The sequence below is a fragment of the Lutra lutra genome, chromosome 14 (assembly GCF_902655055.1).
Source record: "Lutra lutra chromosome 14, mLutLut1.2, whole genome shotgun sequence".
Lineage (NCBI taxonomy): Eukaryota > Metazoa > Chordata > Mammalia > Carnivora > Mustelidae > Lutra > Lutra lutra.
The window spans coordinates 77,286,767-77,309,703 of NC_062291.1; the positions used below are offsets into that span (position 1 = coordinate 77,286,767).

General features: G+C 54.6%; 1 protein-coding gene across 4 annotated transcripts in view; it reads left to right on the forward strand.

The window, feature by feature from the left end:
• GRK5 (G protein-coupled receptor kinase 5) overlaps positions 1–22,937 on the forward strand; it is a 216,882-nt gene that overhangs the window by 168,818 nt on the left and 25,127 nt on the right. For 3 of the 4 annotated variants that reach the window (XM_047701332.1, XM_047701331.1, XM_047701333.1), the window contains 2 exons: positions 19,059–19,159; positions 20,822–20,914. In XM_047701332.1, the coding sequence (XP_047557288.1) occupies positions 19,059–19,159; positions 20,822–20,914 (194 nt within the window). Of the gene's footprint in view, positions 1–19,058; positions 19,160–20,817; positions 20,915–22,937 lie in introns of those variants that run through there. The other variant, XM_047701334.1, reaches the window with a different exon arrangement.

A 22,937-nucleotide genomic window follows, 5' to 3' on the forward strand; every position in this document is an offset into this window, starting at 1 on the left:
GTGCGCACAGAAGCTGACCTCCATCGGCCTGACGGAGCCAGGGAGGCTTCTGGGAGGTGATGCGGCTGCAGCAGAGGTTAACGTGGTGAGGGGAAGGCCAGTCAGGAATGAGAGGAAAGAAGGGCCCTTCATGGGCAAAGGTACAGAGCAGTGCTTCTCAGCTGGGGCTGTCCTGCCCCGCTGGGAGACAGCCGGCAGCGTCCAGAGACTGGTTGGGAGCGTGTGCTCAGCATTGGATGGGCAGAGGCCTGGGTGCCGATGAGCACCTTACAATGCGCAGGACTGTCCCCGAACAAAGGATTCCTGGCACCAGAGGACCATCTAGGGAGCTGCTGCAGGCACTGTGGGAGTGTCCGTGCCCCATGCTGGGGGCCACACCACCCTAGGGACATGGTGGCACAAGGGTCTCCGGAAACGTTAGGAAGAGGGAACTCCTAGGGGACGGCCGGTGTAGGGCATGAAGGAGAATGGGCAGAAGGAGTCCTAGGTGACTCCCTGGTTTTCCTCTTGAGCTCCTGAGTGGCTGCCCTGCCCCCACACCCGAGAGAGACAGAGCGCGCGCAGAGGATGAAGGTCATGGCTACAGGTGGCCGGCTTATTAGCTCACGGGGCAGAGGTGACGGCATCGCTCTCTGTGGGGGTCCCCTGCACTGGTGCCGTGTCAGACTCTTGGCTCTCAATCTTCTCGAGCTGGTTTGAATGAGACAGTGAGGGGGCCCTGGGAAGCTTCCTTCTGTGGGCCCCTCACCTTGCCTGCCTCGTGTCTTTTCCTGGGGAGCTGCCACTTGGCTGGCTTGTGTTCCCTGGTGTCTGACACGGTGTGTTTGCTGAGAGTCTGGCTGGAAAGTCCCTGCTCGAAGCCAGAGCTTTATGCCTGGAGCTGAGTTCTCATTCCCTGTGTGATGAGGCTCTTCCAGCCCTGGTGAGAAGCTTCCTTCCTAGGGGGCAAAGCCCACTCCTTGGACGCTGCCCAGATTTTGCATCAGTTGCCCAAACGTGGCCAGCTTCGCTCTGGGGCTGTTAGAGACACCAGCCCTGGGCGGGCTTTGGAGCGCACCAGAAGTGTTGGGGCTCTAACACGGAGGCAGCAGAGCGCTTTGAGAAGGTGTTTTAGAACGAGGTACACCTGGGTTGGAAGCCAGACTTGGTTTGCTTTAGCTGCACGGCCTTGGGAGAGTTAATTAGCCTTCCTGTGCCTCGGGCGGGTCGTCTGTCAAGTGGGCGGGGTGGCTGTAAGGGTCACAGATACACCAGCAAGTACTGAATTTAGGAGCTGGTCCGCGTTAGATATTCGGTGGTGGCTAGCATCTGACTTTCCCCTCCTCTCTGTGCTTTCAAAATTAGGCTGTTGAATGAGGAAATCATTCAGACATGAACTCCAGCTGTGGAGTTGAGAGAGGCCAAGGAGGGATCTGGAGGGCCCCCAGCCACAGAGGCTGGCCAGAGAGCCCAGGCTCATCAGAAAGCGGCTCATTCGTCGGGATGATTAATCCTAGTTGCCTCAAGAAACAACCCCCAAATCTCAGGGGCGTCCCACGGCAGAGATTCTGTCTTTCTCATGCACAGTCTGATCAGGTCTTCAACTCTCGTGGGTGAAGACCAGGGGTCCTGGCTGCTTTTCCGGCCTCATCATCTTGAAGATGTTGCCTTGTGGTCACTGCCAAAGGGGAGGAGAGGAGTGAAGGAAGGGCATGAGCATTAACTGCCTCGTTGGAGGTCCTGGTCAGCAAGGGAGGCTGAAGGATTCGGGGCGGCGTACGGCGTGTACAGCTTCCTGCCTGCCTTTTCAGCCCCCCAAACCCCAAACCAAAAGCATTGTATGACAGGCTGGTCCTCTGGTGCTGGTGAGACAGCCATGTCTCAGAATAGAAATATTCATAGGTGTAAGGCCCCTTGGTGGGATCAGATCTGTGTGCTGGGCTCTGTAGCGATCTGGGCAGTTCACCTTCCAGGTACCCACAGAACAGAGGTGATATAGGTGTTTGGGGCTGCATGTGGGGTGGGGAGGGGGCAGGCTTGCTCTGAGCTGGGGTGGGCTGGGCCGTATTTTTAATTACAGTAATAAATAATAATAATAGGTGATAATGAAAGCGGTGTGATATATCATCCATCACTTCGGACTGTAAAATGTTAGTATTATAGAGCTACCATTCGCCTACCATAAAATCCATCCTTTTTTTTTTTTTAAAGATTTTATTTATTTATTTGACACTCAGAGATCACAAGTAGGCAGAGAGGCAGGCAGAGAGAAAGAGGAGGAAGCAGGCTCCCTGCTGAGCAGAGAGCGTGATGTGGGGCTTGATCCCAGGACCCTGGGATCATGACCTGAGCCGAAGGCAGAGGCCTTAACCCACTGAGCCACTCAGGTGCCCCAAAATCCATCCTTTTAAGGTGTATAGTTCGGTTGGCCTAAAATAGTCACAGAGTTGTACAACCACCACCACTGTCTGCTTCCAGGATACCTTATGACCCCCAGTAGCAACTCTGGACTCATTAGCAGTCACTCCCTATTTCCGTCTCCTCCCAGCTCCAGGCACCCACTAATCTGCTTCCTGTCTCTGTGGATTTGCCCGTTCTGGACATCTCGTCTACATGGAATCATACAGTGTGTGGCCTTTTGTATCTTCTTTCACTGAACATAATGTTTCCATGGTGTATCCGTGTTGTAACACGTAGGTGTACTTCAGTCGTCTTTATGGTGAGATGATATCCCGCTGTATGGATAGACCCTATTGTTATGGATCTTGTCATCAGTTGATGGACACTTGGATTATTTCCACTTTTAGGCTAGAATGAATAATACCGCTGTGGACATTCATACAAGTTTCCACCTGGATGTAGGTTTTCATCTCCCTTGGGTAGACACTTGGGAGTGGAGTGGCTGGGTCATAGCTAACTCGGTGTTCAGTCCTTTGAAGACCTGCCAGACTGCTTTTGAAGGGGCCGCACCATTCTCCACTCCTACCAGCAGTGCCCAAGCTTCCCATTTGTCTGCATCCTCACCAGCACTTGGCATTTTCTGTCTTCTTAATTGTGTTCATCTTTGAGGGCGTGAAGTGGTATCTCATCGTGGTTTTGATTCACATTTTCCTAATGGCTAATGGTGCTCAGCATCTTTTCACGTCCTTATTGGCCATTTCTAGATCGTCTTTAGAGAAATGTCTATTCAGATCCTTTGCTCATTTTTAAATTAGGCTGTTCATCTTAATGCTGAATCCGAACCCTTCTTTGTATGTCCTGCATACAAGTCTTTTATCAGATACATGATTTGCAAATATTTTCTCCCATTCTGTGAGCTATCTTTTTACTTTTGTGATGGTGTCCTTTGAAGCACAATGGTTTTTAATTTTGATAAGACTCAGATTCATTTTCAGTACTTCTTTTTAAATGACTTGCTTTCATTTTGTCTTATCTTTCCTTGTCAGAAGGCCTCAGGGTTTGGGGGAACAGAGTGCATATAGGGACAAAGTAAACAAATAGTAGCACATCTTAGGCCCATGAATCTGTCTTCCTCTGGAGAATCCAAGCCCCCGTGCCTGTTGGGAGAAGCAGGGCCAGGCCTGGTCCTTCCCAATTATTCCAGTCCTCCCGGTTGACATAACAATATCCTGTCCTTTAGGCCATCTATGTCCAACACTGCAATGACATCATACTGATCTACTCTTTGATTTTCCATAGCAACTCTCCAAGCTGGGTGTTAGTGTACCCATTTTACAGATCAGGCAACTAAAGTCTGGGAAGGGAAGAGGCTGGTTTCAAATCATGGAGGCAGGGCTTCAGGTGAGGTCCTGCGTATCCTGCTTCGGCAGTGTTATTTGGAGCCCATCTGGACCTGTGATTCACTGGGTCCATGAGCAGTGGTGCCGAGTCTCCATCTTCGAGCTGCACCACCCCAGGCACTGAGACCTGGTGGGTAGCTCCCAGTTTTAATATATTATCAGCAGACTCCAGGGGCAGCTCAGACCTGATGGAGGGTCCTGTTGAAGCGGGCAGGGACACCAAGGTGCGCTGGTGGGTTGGGGCAGACTTCTGACTTGAACTGGCTTGGGAGCCTCTGCGGGATGCTGGAAAAGGCCGGGGGCAGGCAGCTTTGGAGGGCATTTCTTGCTGGAGGTCTGCTGGCAGGATGTTGTTTTCTGGGCCCCACACAGACACAGGCCTCTTTGCTTCTGTAAACAATGATAGGGTAAGGCAGGGAAGTTTGTTCTTGTTAAGGGGAAGTTACCCATCAGCCTGAGATTTTGCACAAAAGAAATCTATTCCTAGTGCTGGTGTGGCTCTCCGGAAAACATCCACCTTGTAAAAAGTAAAGAGCTTGAATGAAAGGAAATAATAATTATTCCAAGTTCCTCTTTGTCCGGGCCCCAGCCCCTGTTCACTTCACCGGCACCTCCCCCTTCCCGGCCGGGCAGCCGATTAGGAGTCTGAGCTAGTCCAAGGTGGCTAGCTTTTCGGGGGGGACTGTTTCTCTGCCTTGGGGGCCATCAGCAGCTTCGGTCCTTGCCCTTAGGAGCCTATGGAGCCTGGTTCTGCCACCTTCCTGCTGTACATTCCTGGAGCCTCCGTTCTCCCGTCTGAGTATGGGGACGATAAATATGGCGCGCAGATGGGCTCATGGCCAGCCTTCCTTCTTACCACCCCTCCACAGTCTCTGCTGTATCTACAGACCGCCCTTGCAATTAGTTATATAAGTATTTTCTCTTTTAAATTAACTCATGTCTTTCTGTTTAAAATCAATGAGTTTTGGGGCGCCTGGCCGGCTCTGTCCCTGGAGCGTGCAACATTGATCTCAAGGTCGTAAGTTTGGGCCATACGTGGTTGCAGAGGTTACTTAAAAATAAAATCTTTTTAAAAGTAATTAATTAAAATAAACGAGTTTCAGAAGAAAACTTTGTGTCAGGAACATGCTTGGAAAGCCAATATTGGTTTGTCATACAGAAAGCTAACTGGGAAAGTGGCGTTAAGTCCTCCCAGAGCCTCTTTTGCCTGCTTAAGGCTCTGAGCCTAAAGCCACCTTTCTCTTTGTTTGGAAGAGACTAGTGAGTATTGGAGATGTGTTAGCAAGACGGTGCCCCACACTGAGGCTTTCTTCTTGATGACAGGAGGCTCAAAGGAGAACTGAACAGGGAATACCTTTTTCACTGAGTGATTCAGTGTCATTTAATTGTGTCCCTGCACCCCCTAAGACCATCCCATCATCTTCGGAAACTGCTGGGCTAACTACCTCCCAACTGAGATGCACTTTATAAACGTTGGCTTTTTGCTGGAGAGAGCATGGCCTGGAGCCAGGAGCACTGGACTAGGAGTCAGGCTCATTCCTCATCTCCCTTCCCGGGTTTTGGGGACTGGCTGGGAGCTGGCCTAGAGAGTCTGCCAATGGCTAACCACTCCTGGTCTCCACGGCAACCTGGGGCATGGGATATGGGTGGTTGGGACAGATCACTCCCTTCCCAGTGCCTGCCCCATCTTCCATGGGGTTTGGGCTTCCAGACACTGGCCCTGGACCCAGCATTTCATCTCTGCTAGCTTGCTTAGCCCTCGTCTGTCTCCCAGAAGATGCCTAGAAGAGCATCTCCATCCTGTTATCAGTGAATCCAGTGAACTCGGAGGTCGCCTTCGCTTGAGCCCCTCCTTGCAGGATCCGGCAAGGCAGGATCCCCGCAGGCAGCGGGGCTGGGAGGGGGGCAGCTGGGCCCACACCCTGGCTTCTCCCACTTCGCCACAGCCCTGCCAAATGACTCTGTCGAAGAGGACTGAAAAGAAAACTTAAGAGAGGAACTTCCTGAGTTTTCTCAAGCAGCAGTGGGGAAGGGGAGGCTGGACATCTTCCTCTTCCATTTTTGGGAGCAGCAGAGAGCAGAATGCAAAACAAATAAAGGCACAGTTGCGCTTACTAGCTATGCTGGGGCAAGACAGAAGGGAGCTAGCATCTATTGAGCAACTGCTGCATGCCTGGAACTTCGTGTTCCCTGTTTCACTCGGTCCTTGTGGCGGTTGTCTGAACGGATGAGAAGCAAGGGCTGATGGGGGTTAAGAATTGCCCAAGGACACCAAGCTTGGGCCGAGTGGGGAATTGAAGCCAGGCCTGAGCCCCAAAGCCTGCCTATTCTCCTTCTCCTCACAGCCAGATGCCTGGTCTCCCTAGGCCTCAGTTTCCATCTGTAGAGTGAGGAGGTTGGCCGGGTTGCCGTCTGAGACACCCCTGCGGCCCCAGGAGCAGTTCTTACTGTGTGCCGGACGGGATTCTGAGGGCTCTAAATGACTCACTTCGGCCTCATATCTATCCCATGGGTTGTTGTCTCCATTTTAAAAATGAAGATATGGACACAGGGAGGTTAAGTAACTCACTCAAGGTCACATAGCTGAGATGGGGAAGCTAAGACTTCCATCTGTGCTCTTGACCCTACCCCATCCTGTTCTCTTTTTTTTTTTTTTTTTTTTTAAAGATTTTATTTATTTATTTGACAGAGAGAAATCATAAGTAGGCAGAGAGAGAGGAGGAAGCAGGCTCCCTGCTGAGCAGAAAACCCGATGCGGGGCTCGAACCCAGGACCTGGGATCATGACCTGAGCCGAAGGCAGCGGCTTAACCCACTGAGCCACCCAGGCGCCCCCCCATCCTGTTCTCTTAAGATCACCTAACCTGGCTCCCTGCCTTGGACTCTGCCTAAGTCTCTTCTTGATTGAGGGTTTCTTAATGACCCAGGAGCACTCACCAGGGAGCTAGAGTACTGCTTGGAGAACAGAAGGGCCTCTGAGGGCTCCTCGGTCACTTCAAGTTCGCCCCAGTGCCCAGCATGGCACCGCTCCCCATGAAGGTCCCCTGCTGCGTAAGCTGCCTTTTGAAGGGAGGTTACAGCCTCCAGAAATCCTGGTACGTTGGGAGAGGAGCCGAGAGCCCATCCTGGCGCATCATTCCTCCCATATACCCTGAGGGGATAGAGGATTCCTGGGGTGGGCCCAGGCACCCAGGGCAGTCTCGGGCTGAGGTACCCAGTCCAGGGCCTTGTGGATATCTTTAGCTACATATTTCCAGTATGCAAAGACACAGAGACCAGCCACGGTTGAGCGGCCTGGAGGCTGGACCCCCTTTTGCCTCCCTCCTCCTCCCCAGATCCTGGCTTTTAAAGAACACTCGTGGCTTGGTGGAACCCAGCTGTAAAACCTGAGCTAAGCCCAACTTCTCATTCCCTATGTGAGGGAACTGAGGCCCAGAGAGGGGCTGCACCCCTCCCCTCCAAGGTTCGCATGGTTTGGGAGAGGAGGCAGGACCATTCCTTGCCAGGCTTTCCACAACCCTATGCTGGAAGCTTGGAGAGAAGGCACTGGAAGGAACTGACTTCGTTTTCTGATTTCTACTGTCTTTGGCCCACAGCTGGTCTTCAGTTCTCCCAAGGCTCTTATTTTGGGGGTTTATGTGTGTCTAAATGCTGCAACGTTTGGAGCATCCAGGCAAAGCAGAAAAGCTGCTAGTGCTGAAAGTTACATCACTTAGCACCCGTGCTTTTTAAATGGAGACCCTTGAAGGGGAATCTTGTTAGCTCTTTCCTTTACTAAGGGTGGATTCTCATGGGGCAGGTGTGAGCGGGTCAGGTTAATTTAGCACCTACGATATGCTCTATGTTCTACACCTCTCTCTTGTCCCATCTTCCTGGGCGTGCTGTGTAGGAGACACATTTGGCCTTCTATGCTTGGCAGAGGCCCGAAGCTGTTGAGGGGAGGCTGGGAGAATGGACAGCAGGGACCCCAGCAGATGTGTGCATGCCAACATTCCCAGCAGCCTATCCAGAGTTGCCAGAAGGTGGAAGGAACCCAGTGCTCATCAACAGATGAACGGATAAACAGAATGTGGCCTGTCCATGCAATGGAATATTATTCATCCGTAAATAAGAACAAAATCCTGACACAGGCTGCCACGTGGGTGAACCCTGAAAACATTATGCAAAGTGAAAGAAGCCAAACGTAAAAGACCGCACATTGTGTAATTGCACTGATACGAAATGTCAGCATAGGCAAATCTGTGAAGACAGAAGTAGACTACGGTTTACCAGGGGCTCCTGGGAGGGAGAGATGGGGTGTTACTGCTTAATAGGGTGATGAGAAAATTTTGGAAAAAGATGGTGGTGATGGTTGTCATTATAAATATATTTATTGCCAGTGAACTGTACACTTGAAAATTGTTGAAATGGCAATTTTTATGTTACAAATATTTTACAATAAAAGGAAAAAAGTACAGAAGGAGAGTGAAGCTGAGCTACAAGCCCAGTCTATCTGATTCAGAGCCTGTGCTCTGTCTCCTCCACTGCGTTGTCTTCTCTAAAGTTAGCCAGAGACAGAACCCCCCCCCACCCAGATCAGCTTCCCAGGTGCTGCAGGGATGAGCAGGTCTGGGAGGACAAGGGTGCTGCCATCTGTAAGTTGTGCACACTGGCTGCCACCTCCCGACCCTTGTCCGGCTGCTGGCCACGCTCAGGGCCAACCTGGGGCTCAGCTTCCACTTCGTACCGTGTCATTTGCATGGTCTCATGTCACGGTCTCTCTGACGGCATTTTTAAGAACTGTGTCATTGTCCTTCAAAGAGACATACTTATTTCTCTTCATGACTTTCCTGGAAAACAAATTCTCTTCGCCCACAGCCTGACTTCTTTTCTGCTCCTTCTGACATCCCTGAGGCTGCTGGGTCAGCAGGGGCTCCTCTCAGCATGCCCGTCTGGGTCCCTTTCCTTTCTCCTGACCTTCCAGGTCAGACACTGGGACGCTTCTTTGATGCCGGTGGAGCCAGCTCTGCCTCTGATCCCCATTTCTGTGTGTGTGTGTGTGTGTGTGTGTGTGTGTGTGTGTGTGTGTGTGTGTGTGTGTGTTTAGTATTTCCTGCTCAGCATTCCTCTCTTTAGAGTGGCTGGAGACAGAGAAATCAGCCTTGGGCTTCCTGAGGACATAGTCTCTCCCCACCCCACCCCCAGATCTGCCCTGGGTGGGCAGCCATGCTGGTCTCCGCTGACTCACCACGGGGCCTGATTGGGCCTTGGGCAGAACAATGACATCATGGGGGGTAGGGGGTGGGGGGTTTCAGTTCAATTCCCTGGATCTTTGGAGAGTCCTGCCCCTCCTTCATTCCCAAGCCCCATGGAATGAAATCTTCACTTGAGAAAAATCTTCCAACGCCAAGATATTTCCAACACAATTTCAAACTGAAGCCAGTTTGGAAGCCGAGGAACAGGAGGGAGGGTATTCTGGCAGATGGAAAGTTGGCTTGCTGTGCCGAGGCCTCTCACGCACAAGGAATGAGGGACACTCCCCGCCGTGAGTGTCCTGCAACCGGCCCCTTCTGACCAGAGCTCTGCTCCGAGTTACCTGCCCACGGCTGCACTCACCCAGAGCACAGAGGGCTGGATTCAAGCAACTTGCCAGGAAAAAAGTCACCCTCCTGAGGGTCCCGACAGTGAGCGCAGCCTGGGTAAACAGCATGTCATCTCCCATCCAGTGCTTTGGGCCCACAGGTCATGGCCAGGGATTATCAAATTGACAGAGCCCGGCTGGCCCCTCACTCCCGCCCAGGCACGTTTTGTTTTGTGAATTATCGGTTCTAGCTTTTGACGTAAAGAGTCGAGGCCTGGGTCAGGGTCACTCATGTATTTTCCTTTCTTTCTCATTAAAATTGCCTAGTGCTCTGGGCCCCGGGCTAAGTTCTGCCAATGTTTAAAAATGTCCCTCTCTCTCTTTCCGACCCTTAAGACTCCTTCCTCCTCATTTCTGCAAAGCCACTTGAACAGCAAAGGAAATATGGGTCAAGACCCGTTAGGCCCTAATCTGCTTTTCCTTCTTGAAGGGTTGTGGCTGTTTCTCACGGGCTGTGTTTCTCCACTTTGCTGACCCCGGAAACGTGACGCCCTATGACTTGGGGGTGGCCAGGTCAGCGGGGCACCATCGCACAGGGCTGGAGCCAAGCGCTTCCTGGCCTCCGGGCCCCTCACTCGGCTGGTGACCTCTGTGACGCTGCTGTTTGGGGTCCTCACAGGTGACCCTGCCATCCTAAGTTTGTCCAGAAAAGTGCCAGGAAAAGAACTGATTCTCTGAGAGCTGTGGGCTTCTCAGAATCCTTCTCAGTATGCAAATCCCAGCAGCTAAAAACACGAAGGGTCCTCCTCGTTGCTCAGCCAAACCCCCTTCTTCCTTCGGGCCTGAGTCAGACCTCCCCTCCGCCACGAAGCCGCTCGTGTCTGATGAGGCTGCTTCTGGGGGTGAGAGGCTGCGTCACTCTCAGCCATCCTTTGTCCCCGCCGGTCTTGAACTCCTTCGTGCCCTTGGCCAAGTAAGGTGATCTACGAGGTCCTTGGGGTGGAGCTCATGCCGCGAGCACAGAATGGACCGTCAGGGGGCCTGCGTGGCCGAGGGACTAAAGCAGCCTGGACCCCGTCGGGAGAAGCACAGGCTCCTGGCTTTCCGACCGCTCGCAGCGCCGCCTCTGCTCTGCTTGCAAAGACCACTCCCGCCCCTGCAGTGTCTTCCCGGCCCGGCGGGGTGACCGGCTATCTCCACAGCGGTGACAACGGTTGTTGCCCAAAGACAGGGAGAGTGCCAGGGTGGTCGCGTGTATGTGTGTCCCAGCGGGACTGTGGGCCTCACAGAGGACGCCAGGTTACTTCCCAGCACCGTGTCCGGGTGTCAGCTTCCGCACCCTCTCCTTCTGCCGCAGGAAGCTCCAGGGAGCCCCCCGGAGCTCCTCGGACTCTGGGTCTTTGGCTGTTCGTCATGGAAAGATAAAGGTGAAGATCTGGCTCCTAACAGTTTGGTGGCGGGCAGACGGTGGACCCCCGGGGGTCCCTCCGGAGAAGGCCCCTCTGAGACACCGTGCTGTCTGTCGGAGACGGAGGATCCAGGTCTGGAGGGGGCTTGAAGGGTAAATAACCTGGAGACCGTCCACTTACAAAATGGAAAAGAATATTAAGTACAAAAGTATTTCCTGAGAGTGAGAAAAGAAATCACAACCAATGACTAGAGCCTTGGAGATTCGGGCCTTTTACCTGAGATCTCGCTTTACCAGAAGTGCCACTGTGGGAGCGCTTCCTGCCCCCCGCAACTTAGAGCTCTCTGTAACCCCCAGGACTGCAGGTAAAGAGCCTGAAGCTTGAGCTTTCTCTGCTCCAGTGACTCGCTTCTGACTGGAGTCTGTGCCCACCCTGAGGGGAAGCGATAAGCTCCCTCAGAACTCAAAAGAGGCACAGTCATTTCTTGTGCCTCTTTCTTCACGATTTCTTCACAATCCATTTCTTGCCTTCTACCCCAAGGACCTGTGGCCACCAGCTGCCTGTCCAGCCTTGTGTCTCTGCCCAGCGGGGCTGCATCTGGCACGGCGCCCAGGCCACAAGTCAGGCTGACCACGCAGACACTCGGGGAGGACCTGGGCCGAGATCTCGGCCGAGAGCGGGAGGGCACAGACATCAGATCTTGCGTGGAGACAGCCACAGCCCATGGCACTGCTCACAGGCTTCTGTCTGGGCTGATTTATTTTTCCCAGTGACCAAGAAAACAAAACCCTGACTTTGTCCTTCAGTTCTGCTCTTATTTGGGGCTCGTGGATCATGTCTGCTGCCTGGCCGTGGTGGGAGAGAGGAACTGCTCCAGACGGACCCAGAGTGCACGACAGTGGCTTTCCCACATGCCGCGGAAGGTTTTGATTAAAAAGGTGGAAGAATGGTGCTTTCTCTTCCTGTCAGCCAGATCTTAAACCAGCCCTTGAGTGACGAAAACTCTGTCCAAGGCTGCCGTTCAGTAAACTCCCTCCTTTGTCTCCTGGTCGTGATTGGACAAGCCAGGATTTGGGGTTGAAACGAGCCCCCATCACCCCCCTCCTGCTAGTCCCAGGGCCTGTCCTTAGAGTCAGGCAGGCTGGGCTGAGTTAGTTCCCAGAACTCAGAACCAGCCAGTCGGAGGGGTGGCAAGGAGGAAAAAGCGAGGAGAGAGGAAGCCTCTGGTGCTTTGGGTCGTGTTTGGAGGGTCCTCCTAGTCCCCTGCCCTACCTCCTAATTTTACAAGGTAGTGAATTAGTCTGGATTATTGGCAGCAAGTGGCAAATACTTAACTCCCAGTTGCTCAAACAAAGGAGGAATTTACTGGAAGGGTGGGGATATGATGAAATGAAACTGGAGAGCGCCCCCCGGCTGTACATGGGCTGGGGAAGCTGGCACCAGGACGCTTCCCACAAGGGCAGCTCCAGGTTCTCCCCCAACCCTCCAGCCCACAGTGTCTGCCTGAGACAGGCACTCCAACCCTTTGTAACTGAGAACACCCTCAAGAACTCTGGCCCAGTTGTGGTGAAGTTAGGGTGGACCGGAGGGTGAGGGTGCTTCTGGTGGGGAAGACACTCCTGCTCTCCGCTTGCCTCTCCCCTGCAGTGAATGCGAATGCACGCATGTTTATTCAGCAGATACTTTGAGCATCTACTGTGTGCCATCATCGGTTCTCATCAGTGAAGCAGAGCAGAGAGATCAGAGCTTTTGGAGCCGGGCAGGCCTGGATTTGAATCTCAGATCCCCCCTTTCCTGACTGTTCTGGCTAGAAGCATGTATGGAGTCCTGGCTGCTCGCCGAGCATCGTAGCCAATTTGGAGGAGACGGGAACCAGCAGCTTTCCTGCCCTTCAAGGAGCTGTCTGGAGCTGTTTCCACGTCCGTGACCCTAAATCACCAACTCCACCAGCTGGCCTTGTTCTGGGGAGCAAGAGATGTATACATTTGTGGGAAAACTCACATCGAGGGGCCAGTAACTATCGGGCCGGCCCCCCTTGCAGGCACCCACAACTACCTCTGGCCTTGGCTCCTGCTGGAGGCCTGGTTCCCACCCCTGTCCCTGTCCCCGCCCCTGCCCCCAGCCAGGCCCTGGCGGCTCCATATGAGGGCTTCCCACGGCTGATGCAGATCCCTTGTGAAGGGTCAAGGGGCAGCCGGGGTATGGCTGTGGGAGTGCCCCTCCCCTGCTCCTGTCCTGGAGGAGAAGTGGGAAATGGGGGTGGCCCCGCCAAGGAACAGCTGCCTCCACTCTGGCATGGGCCAGACAGGCAAACCTCTAAGCAGCCCTTTTTGGAAGGCAGGGGGCCCTCCAGAACCCCTTATCCCGCTCAGCTTTTCCTGAAAGCGGAGTCTGTCCACATTGGGAAATTACAAATAGTTTACATGGGGAATGTCAGCTGCCCACATATGAAAATATACACATCATTAAGCACTAAGTGCTTGCGTCTGGAGATAGAGCGGACAGTCTCCTGGGCTGACCTTTTGTTCACTGATGCAACTGCGGCTAATGAGCACGGAGCTCTTCGGTGGGATGTTTTCATATGGTGAACCGAAGCATATGTTGGCCATTAGCCTGCGTGTGTGTGTGTGCGCGCGTGTGCGTGCACATGTGGTACGTCCAACACCACTATACAAATAGCATTTACCCAAACACACAGAGTCCATTTCGTCTTATCTTCCAGCCCCCATGGGCCTCCAAGACCAAAGTCCCGACCTCACAAGATCTGAGAAGGACGGTGACATTCTTGGAGAACATGGTGGTGCCTAGTGATAAGGCTCTCTGACTCGTGTCTTTGCTCCCATGCTAGCTGCTTGAGCTTGTGCAAGTTACTTAACTTCTCTGAGCCTATTTATGCATCTCTAAAATGGAGATTGTAATAGTTAAAACCTAATTGAGAGGATCAAAAAAGATAACCCCATGTAAAAGCTTATAGGACTTAACATACAGTAGATGCTCAAGAGACGGCAGTGATGGTGTCGGTGACACTTGCACTGGGAGGTGGGACTGGGTGGAAGGTCTTGCCTGCTCAGAAAATCAGCTTGGATGAGGTTGTATTAGAAGTGGGTCATGAAGACTGGGTGGAATTTGGACATGCCCTGATGGGGCAGGAAGGGCTTCTTCCAAGGGAACGAGCACAGGTCCAGCGGCTAGAGAGCTAGAGCTTCCCAGGAAGAGACGAATGTGGGGTGAGTGTCCATGAGCAGAAGGCTGGAGGGAAAAGCAGATTGAGACAAGCATTTGGGGCCAGGGTCAAGAGGGCAGTGGGCTTTGTCCTTTGGAGTGGGGACCATCTGTGCTGTGTGGTATGGAAAAACTCCCTTGGGGGCCATTGTGTCACTGCAAGAGGAAGTGGCAGCAGGTGAGAGAAGAGAATTCTTGAATGCAGGGTGGTGAGTTGGAGACAGAGTGGAGGGGTGGGTGGGAGAGATACCAGGATTAGGCTTGCTGTATGTGCATGTCCCATCTGTGAGGTGGGCACAAGCTGGATTTGAGTGGGACCAATGAGACCAAAGCTATGTCCTTCCCCTAGAGCTGGCCCAGGACACCTGGTTCAGGGCCATTGCAGCTCCGATCTGCTCAGCCCTGCCATGGACCCTCTCCAGGTGTTAATCCTGGCTGCACCATGGGCCACAGAGTGACCTTGGAGGGGTCCCTTCCCTTCTTGGTCCTTTGTCTCAGGTAACCCATCTGTGCCATGAGTGGCTGGAATCAGCTGAGCCCTCTGTGATCTCTTCCTCCTGCTCCACCTCGGGTCCTGAATCTGTGAACAAGTGTAGGGTATGTGTTTCCAGAAGGTTCTGAGGGTGACCCCAGGGGCACTTGCTTCAGGATTACTGACCACTACTAAGGAGGTGTGGGAGGTAGTTCCGAAGAGCCTTTCACAGCCCACCCATGCCTCCATCCCCGGGTGACTCTAGAGACACCAGCCACGTACAGCTGATTCCCTCTCCAGTCTGACGTCTTTAAACCAGAGACTTTGAAGCCAGCAGATGTTTCAGGAGCAAGGTTTTCAGACATGTGGGGTTCCTCACTCAGGCAGGAAATGACGTCCGTTCCTACTGCCCGTCGTCCCAGTGCAGAGGGAGACAGCAGTGCCCTGGGGACCAGACGCAGCATTGCCCTCTCGATGCCACCCTTGGGCTAAAACGATGCAGAGGTCCATGAGAACCAGCCACACAGAGATGGCAGCACCGTGTCGGCTGCTTGTTTAACATCTTCTAGATGAGTCCTCCTTTCTCTGCGCACCCCATCCCTGCTTTCACCAGCCTCCTGGCCTTTGCCCGTGCCATGCTGGCCGCCTCCACCCGTGTCAGTCCGACCTCTCCCTCAAGGTCCCACGCTCGCCTTCCTTCCCGAGGGCTCCCTCCCAGGCCGATTTCTCATTTTCCCCCTCAACTGTTACTGCAAAGGTCACGCTCCCAGGTCTGAGATGAATCACTTGGTAATTATTTCAGGTGTGCCATCTGGCCTCCCTCCTCCGGGGCCCAGGAGGCTGACCGCCTGTGGGGAGTGTGCGCAATGAAGCGCTGTGAGGGGCTCCGTAGCGCCACCTTGTGGGCGTGCTGCCGGGCCGTGGAGGCAGAGCTGGGCCTGGGCTATCGCCGCCCTGGCGCTTCCTGTCTCTGGTGGTGAAGTCAGTGAGGGAGGGCATCGGAGCGCCCTCAGGGCAGAGCCTCGGGTGCGGCGGGTCATCACCTGCTTCCTGGTTGAGTACCAAGGCACAGACTCAGAGTGGACAAAGCACCCCCGAGCGTTACTCCCCCTCTGTTCCCCAGCAACTTTGGGGGGAAGCGGTGGAGAGGAGCCTTAGCCAGAGGAGAGCAGGGTGCAGGTTCGCTTGCTTCGGGTGTGATTTCGGGGGCTCGACAGACGCTCCCTGCAGCCGACAGCTCCTCAGGGAAGCGGGGTCCTTTCTTGTCAGTCTGGCCAGAAGGGAGACAGCAGCCCCCAGTAAGCACAGCCATGTCCCCAAGATGCGCCGTGCTGTCTTAAGCTGTCCCGGAACTTGGCCACGGAGCAATCCTTAAGAGCAGCTGGGGGTCATTTTGTCATCAGAGTGGACTTTCGGGCTGGGCTGGGCATATGATCTCCTGGAGGCTGGCCAGCTGCTGAGCTTCCGTGCCCCAGACCATCAGGAGGCCATTCGTGATGGCCTCCAGCAGAGAAACCCTGTCCCCAATTTCTTCCTCCTGTCCTCAGAAGCGGTACCACCAAGAGCTAATCCCACACATTTCGGAGGAAACTTGGTGCCTAAATTCACACTGTGGTATTAAAAGTCAAGGCCTGCTGGCTGGAGCTGCTTGAGACCATCTGGTGACCAAAGAAATAAAGTGTCACTTCAAAATACTGCTGGCCTGAGAGGGTCCCAGACCCCAGGGCCACTTGTAGCAGAGACCTCCACCAAGACCTGTTCTCCTGGCCACTTTCAGCCCTGCCAATATCTAAGGGCCTTAGGGCTTTTTGTGTTTGATTAGAAATTAGGGGTATGTTTTTAACATGGAGGAGGACAGTCCTCAGCCTTCTCCCCACCCTGACCCTCAGCTTCCCCCCAGAGGGACAGTTCCTGCTAGAAAGAGCCACAGAGCTAACCACAGTTCTCCTGGCATTCCTGAGCCCTCTCACGTAATAGTCCTGTCCAGAGCCCACCTGGCCCCAAGGTTACCCCTCCCTTCCCTAGCCCACCTCACAGGCCTCCTGGGACCGGAAGGGATTAGCTTCCTGGAATGAGATCTGAAACTGGAATTCTGCGTTCAAGCCACAGGCATGGTGTGCAGCGGCTGCAGCTGCTGGGACCCCAGAGCACGCTGAGTGTCTGGGGGCACTTTATCTTCCATGATGTGCTAGACTCAGGCTAGGGAGAGTCGCCTTCATGGGTCTCCCTTGGAAACTGACTTCTCTGACTTGGAGGGAAAAGACCAATACCTTCCAGTTCCGTCGATGCAAATCATAAATGTCCCATGGAAATGTCCCCTTGGGCAGCTGCTCCTCTCACCCCCCTGGCAAGTTCGGGTTTCAGTTCCTAACTCAAACGGGCCAACAACTTCTTATTCCCTTACTGGCAGAGGCGCTACTCTCTGGAGTCACTTGAAAGGGGGTTTGCTTGGAATCGCTTCATCTCTTCATGTTGAGCCAGGGACTGATTTAAACCCATGGTCGTCAAACCGCTCATTAAGTCCTATTAGGGCTTTGACCGTGGGCAGCATCCCCAGAGCCCTCCCACCAACCCACCGCGGAGCACAAGAGCAGTGGGACTCCATGCACACGGCTGGATCCCCCTGGACCCTGGGCTGCCCCTCCCATTGGCTGGGGAGGAAGCAGAGTATGGTCCTCCGTGGGAAGGCCCAGGAGGGGTGGAAGTCTGAGCCCAGATTCCGCTTTGCTCTGATCCTGTCCTCCACGAAGCCTTTCCCAAATGACCCTGCCCTGTGATGCTCTCCCTCTCTGAGCGTGGGGGGCTCATGGCGTTGAGCCACGTTGTCTTCCATTTCAGTTCTTGCTGCCTCTGCTGGAGGGCCGCACTGTGCCCTGCCCACCTTGAGGCCTGAGGGGCTCCTGGGAGGTGGGGAATGGATGAGAGGGGCACAGGGGACCCAGACGCCCCACCATCTTCAACCAGACTCCCTCCAGACCAACCCTCCCAACCTGTGTTCCAGTCCCCTGTCTGCCACTTCTTGGCTGGGTGACCTGGTGTCCAATGACTGAAATTCTTGGACCTCCGTTTCCCCGTCTGTGAAGTGAACGTTATAGCATCTTCACCTCGCGGAGCCATGCTGAAGGTTAGATGACGTAGCACATGTAAGGTGTTTCTCGCAGTGCCGGACCACAGCTGGCCTTCGGCAGAGGCAAACCTGGGCTACCCTGTTGGTTTTAAATAGTGGGTCTATAGATAAAGTCCATCTGGAGGAGGAGAAAGGAAGTTTGCTGGTTTAAAGTCTGTCAGTGGGCCCTTTTTATACATCACCACACGCAGCCTGGAGAGGCGAGAGAGATTCCCACGAGGGTATTACCTGATTTCTGTCTTCCCCATCTTCCTGGAGAAAAAGTGCTCAGTTGGGGCCACACTGGCTTCACCTTTTAACACCCCTGCAACGTGCCTGATGCCAGGTTCGGTCCACTCCGGGTAAGGGCGGGTCTTCCCAGGGCGGCGTCTGATGGCAAAACGGGTGCAGCGGAGTGCGTACAGGTGGGCAACCCAGCTGCCTCTTCTGAGGTCCAAGAACTGGGGGTTTCTCCCCATGACTTCCCGCCCAGCATGTGTGTTTGGTCTTTGCTGACTCCTCCCAGATTCAGGTCACATCCCGGCACCAAGCACAGCTTCGGGTGGCTCCTTACCGTGCGTACCGTGGACTCTGTTCTGTGCCTGGCATGGGCCCTTCAAACCGAGGTTGCCTGGCCGTCGGCTCTCATGGTGCAAATTTGCCCATGGCCTCTGGGTTTGTGTTAGGATTTGATTGCTCTCAAAGAGCCCAGAGTTACCCCAAGAGATTCAGCTGCCAGGTTCCCAAGAAAGTTCCCCAAGTCTTAGAAGCAACCTCCGCACCCCAGCAGCCAGCCATCTCCGCAGAAGCTTCTGCGTGTAACAGAGGCAGAGATGGAGGCACACAGTGAACCCAGAGGGGGAAACCAGTGCTTGGGCTTTCGGTTTCTTAGTGCGGGGGCTCCTTCTGCAACTTTGAGCATCTTTTCTGCAGTCCTGCTCATACGGGTTTTTAGGGAGGGAGGAACGGGAGCCACCACCACCCAGGGCAGCCTATCAAAGCTGTGCCCACGGAGTGCAACCCCCCCACCCTGCTGATGAGCTGTGCTTTTGCTGGCCCTTCCACCCTTTCCAGACCCTCTCATGCAGGACCTTGAGGCTGGGCAGGTGTTCACCTTGCCCTCTGTGCCGACAGGCCCAGCCTGGGAAGGGGCATCTGCAAGCTGCCAGGGGCTGACTGACCAACCCGTCCATGCGGGACAGTTCCATACATACATCTTGTTTGGGTCTGACCCCAAGCCAAGGACACAGGGACATCATTCTCAGTGTGCCACAGATGAGGGCCACAAGGCTCAGAGGAACCTAGCGACCTCCACGAGATCACACAGACTCAAAGTGGCAGAGCCAGAAACCTGGCCTTAAGTCTAGGCTCGTTCACTGCCTTTCACCCCAGCCACCTTTGCGTGCCCCTGAATGTGGCATGTGGCTCAGGGCCCGGAGTGGAGTGGGCAGGAGGGAGAGGAGGAGCCCCACGCCTGCCCCTCACTGACATGTCCTCTTCTCTTCCTCCAGTCCCCAGTTTTCATTGCTCAGGTTGGCCAGGACCTGGTCTCCCAGACAGAGGAGAAGCTCCTACAGAGGCCCTCCAAGGAACTCTTCTCTGCCTGTGCACAGTAAGTGCTCCCTCCCTGCCCACGCCGGGCCTCCACGCAGCCCTGGAGAGGGGCTACCCCTACCGTCCACCTGGAGCGCCGGCCCCAGGGCAGGTCTGCCATGCCCGGGGCCCCAGCCAAGCCGCGCAGCTGTTTGTATAGTTTTACCATCGGAAAAGATACCAAAGGGCCAAGTCCAAACAAAACATCTATCTCAAAGGGTGTTGAAAGCAAGTGGCTCTCCAGGCTGTTGAGACAGAGGAATGTGCAAAAACTTGACCCCGTCTGGGTGGTTTGGGAGTCCTTCCCAGCGCCCACCCCCGACTGCCTCCAGCAGCCAGAGCCAGGTAGCGCTGCCACAGGAAGGGGGCTGGAGGCCACCTTAGCCGCACCCTGTTACCTTGTCTGCAGGCCATACGGCCATCCTGACGGAATAGGACACAAGTCGGTGGGTGTGCTGCTGGTCAGACACCAGGGAAGCCCTGACCTGTCCCTTGCACACATACTGTGAAGGCATGAGCCAGTAGGCACACACATGTGCCTATGCCCACCCAGGTACCCTGCCTCATAAGCTGACACGTGCCGGCACACCAAAAACCTTCCACAGCCTGATCACCCCGCACGGCTTGCTGTGTGCCCCCATTCAGCCTTTGCCCCACAGACAGTGGGGAGCTTGCTGTGTGCCTGGCACCGTGACAGGTGCTTCACCTGCCATGGTGAGCAAGAACCCAGGCCTGGCTTCCACAGGGCTTGACAGCCAGGCAGGGAGGACATGAAAACCAGTGTCCCTGTGCCCTGTGGGAAGAGCTGGAGCCCATGTTGAGAACGGACATTGAGGGAGGGCCAGCTTGGGGCCCAGCCCTGTTAGGTGCCGAGGAGAGAACCCCCCTCCCCCACAACACACAAGCAGAAATAAACCTGGTTGCTGTCCTCTTGGAGCTGGCTGAGGGTCAGATCTGATAGCAGGTGAAGCCCCTGGGCTGTCCTTGTGGCCCTGAGGGAATGGACATCCCAGTCCCCTACACTGGCCCCTGCCCTCATGTTTGGTAGGAGACCGGGTCCAACATGGCCCCCACCGTGCCTACTGCTCCCCCCACCCCCACCCACACGTCCCAAGTGTCTGGGCTGCGTTGGTCAGCGTCATGGCTTTTTAAAGGAAAGAAGCCCATCTGCCCCTAACCACAGCCAGCTTCCGGGGGCCTGGCCCACAGCAGGCGACTGGTCAACTCTGCTGCAGCGATGGAAAGCTCCCAGTGGCTTCTCTGGTCCTGGACCAAATCCAGAGCCTGGGCCCTCCAAACGCTACATCCCTACTCTGCCCATCCCTGCACACACTCTCCCCTGCACCAGCTTAAGTATTCTTCGTCCTCACAGCAGCTCAAGAGTCCCTTCATGAGCCCCCCAGGGGCCTCACTTAACTCTCTGTCTTGATAATATGCTTCTGTAGGCCTCTCTTTGACGGTTGTCCCACATCACAACACCCACCTCACGCTCACAGCTCTAGCCCGCGCCTAGAGCCGTGCCGTGGCGGGGCCCCAGTAAGTGCCCACGGGATCAGGCGGTCACTCTGGTAGGAAGACAGGCCTCTGAGGCAAGGTGTTACCCTGCGGATACGTATCCATGGCTCTGCCCGTCGGCTTCAGGCCAGGATTGTAAAATGTTCATTTCTTCCCTCCGAGCCAGGTCTGTCCATGACTACCTGAAGGGAGAGCCCTTCCATGAGTATCTGGACAGCATGTATTTTGATCGCTTTCTGCAGTGGAAGTGGTTGGAAAGGTGAGTGCTCCCGGCACAGTCCCCCTGCACGTGTGTGCCGCGTGCGTGCGAAAGGTGGGGCGACGGGCTTTCCAGCTGAGAGCTCAGAAAAATCAGCTACCTCCGTGGCTCCATGGTTCAAGTAAAATTAGCCATCCTCCTGTTGATTAAGTTCTTGGCTCTTCTAGAAATGTTCTGTGCTTATTAAAGTGTATACGCACACTCACTCTCATAAATACATACGTACTTATCCTTACTTGTTTGGTTCACTGTTTGGGGGATTCTCTCTCTGTCCGCGGATGAAGAGCTGCTGTGTTCTCCGAGTGAGTCGCAGAGTGACTCATGAATGAGTTTAGCTCAGTCCCCTGTGGATGGACATAGAGGTTGCTCTCAGTTTTGTGTACAATCTTCCCTAAATAATGAATAGCTTGGTAGATACATCTTCATGTGCTTTCAGTAGTACATGAAGAAATCCATAGAAATCCCCACAGAGGAATTTCGGCCAAAGTGAAACCGTGAGGGACCGCTAAGCTACCCTCCCAGACAGCTGCCCCCCGTTTCCAGTCCCGCCAGTGTCTCGGTGCCTGCTTCCCCTCAGCCTCACCCGCACTGTTCTCGTGCTTTCCTGGCCGGTGTGTGAGCAGCAGGTTTTCCTTCTTGTTTATCTTCTCATCTCTAATAATGGATAAAATTGAGTATCTTTTCCTGTTTTGTTTACTGCCTTTTCTCTGCAAAGTGCTCACACAGACATGGCAGTGACTCGGCCTCTGTGTGACTGAAGAGGAAGGAGAGCCACCCAGAGGGCGTGGGCTGGTCACACAGCAGGCCAGCAGGGCAGCTGGGGGGAGGGCCCGGCCCAGGACCCCAGCACAGGGCTCTGCCCACCACACTGTTCAGAATTGGCAGAACAGGGCATTGCCTACGTTAAATCTGTGCTGGGCTGCACTGGTAGACAAGGGCAGGAGCATCCCCTTCCACAGCCCAGGGGTCCATGTGCCTGAGGCCTGCCCCCCACAGGCATCTGGGCACCCTCTGGGCAGAGAGCCAGGAGCCATTTTGCTTCTGCCTGTCACCACCTTTGCTGGCTGAGTGCCCTGCAGACGCATAGGAAGCTGTAGGACAAGTTGCCCAAAGAGCCCATCCACGGCTCTCCCCTGCCCACTTCAGGAAGCCCAGAGGGAAACACCCAGCTCTGTACCATGAGGGGTTCGTTTCTGTCCACCCTGACTGGTGGGAATGACAGTGGAGCAGGGGTCAATCTTCTCTGGGGGCCACTAGCTGCCACTGGCCCCCTTGCACATGCGCACAGTGGCTCCAGGAGAGCCGAGGAGGTGAGGGTCAGGGCAGACATCCTGCTGAGGGCCCTGGGGTCCACAACCTGGGTCTGCGTCCTGGCTCTACCTTCGCAGGGACCTCAGCAAGGGCTGCTCACCCCTCCCCGCTTCAGTTTTCTTATCTGTGAGATGGGGATCATAATAGCGCATGCCTTCGTAGGCCTGGGTGTGGACGAGCAGAGGTAAACGTGGTCCATGCTTACAATAAGGCAAGTGTTCAGCAGAGGTCAGCCATCTGGCCCCGGGAAGTCAAAGGCAGGATACAGTTGTCGTGGTTGTCGGTGAGATCATCAGTGCCACTGTGTCTGTCACCCTCAAGTGTCTGGTATGGGAAGGAACAGCTGGCCCTTGTGTTCCGATGATCACAGGACAGTGTGGTGGGGACGTATTCGCCACCCCCTGCCCCCCACTCCCGAGCCCAGGGTGTGTGCCACACACCCCGACCTCTGCCCATCTTCCTGGGGCGGCAGTGTAGGCTTGAGACACTGGATGTGGGCTCTGCAGCAGGCTTCCTGGGATCCCAGCCCCAGAGCCACCACTTACCGTCATGACCTTGGGCAACTCGTGTCCCCTCTCAGAGCCTAAACATTCTCACCTGCACAGTGGGGACCGTCCCACCTCCTGATGCAGTTGTGCAGAATACACTGTGCCTGTGCAAGGTGCTTCACGCAGTGGGGACTCTTACCCTAAAGACTCCGGAAGGGAGATGT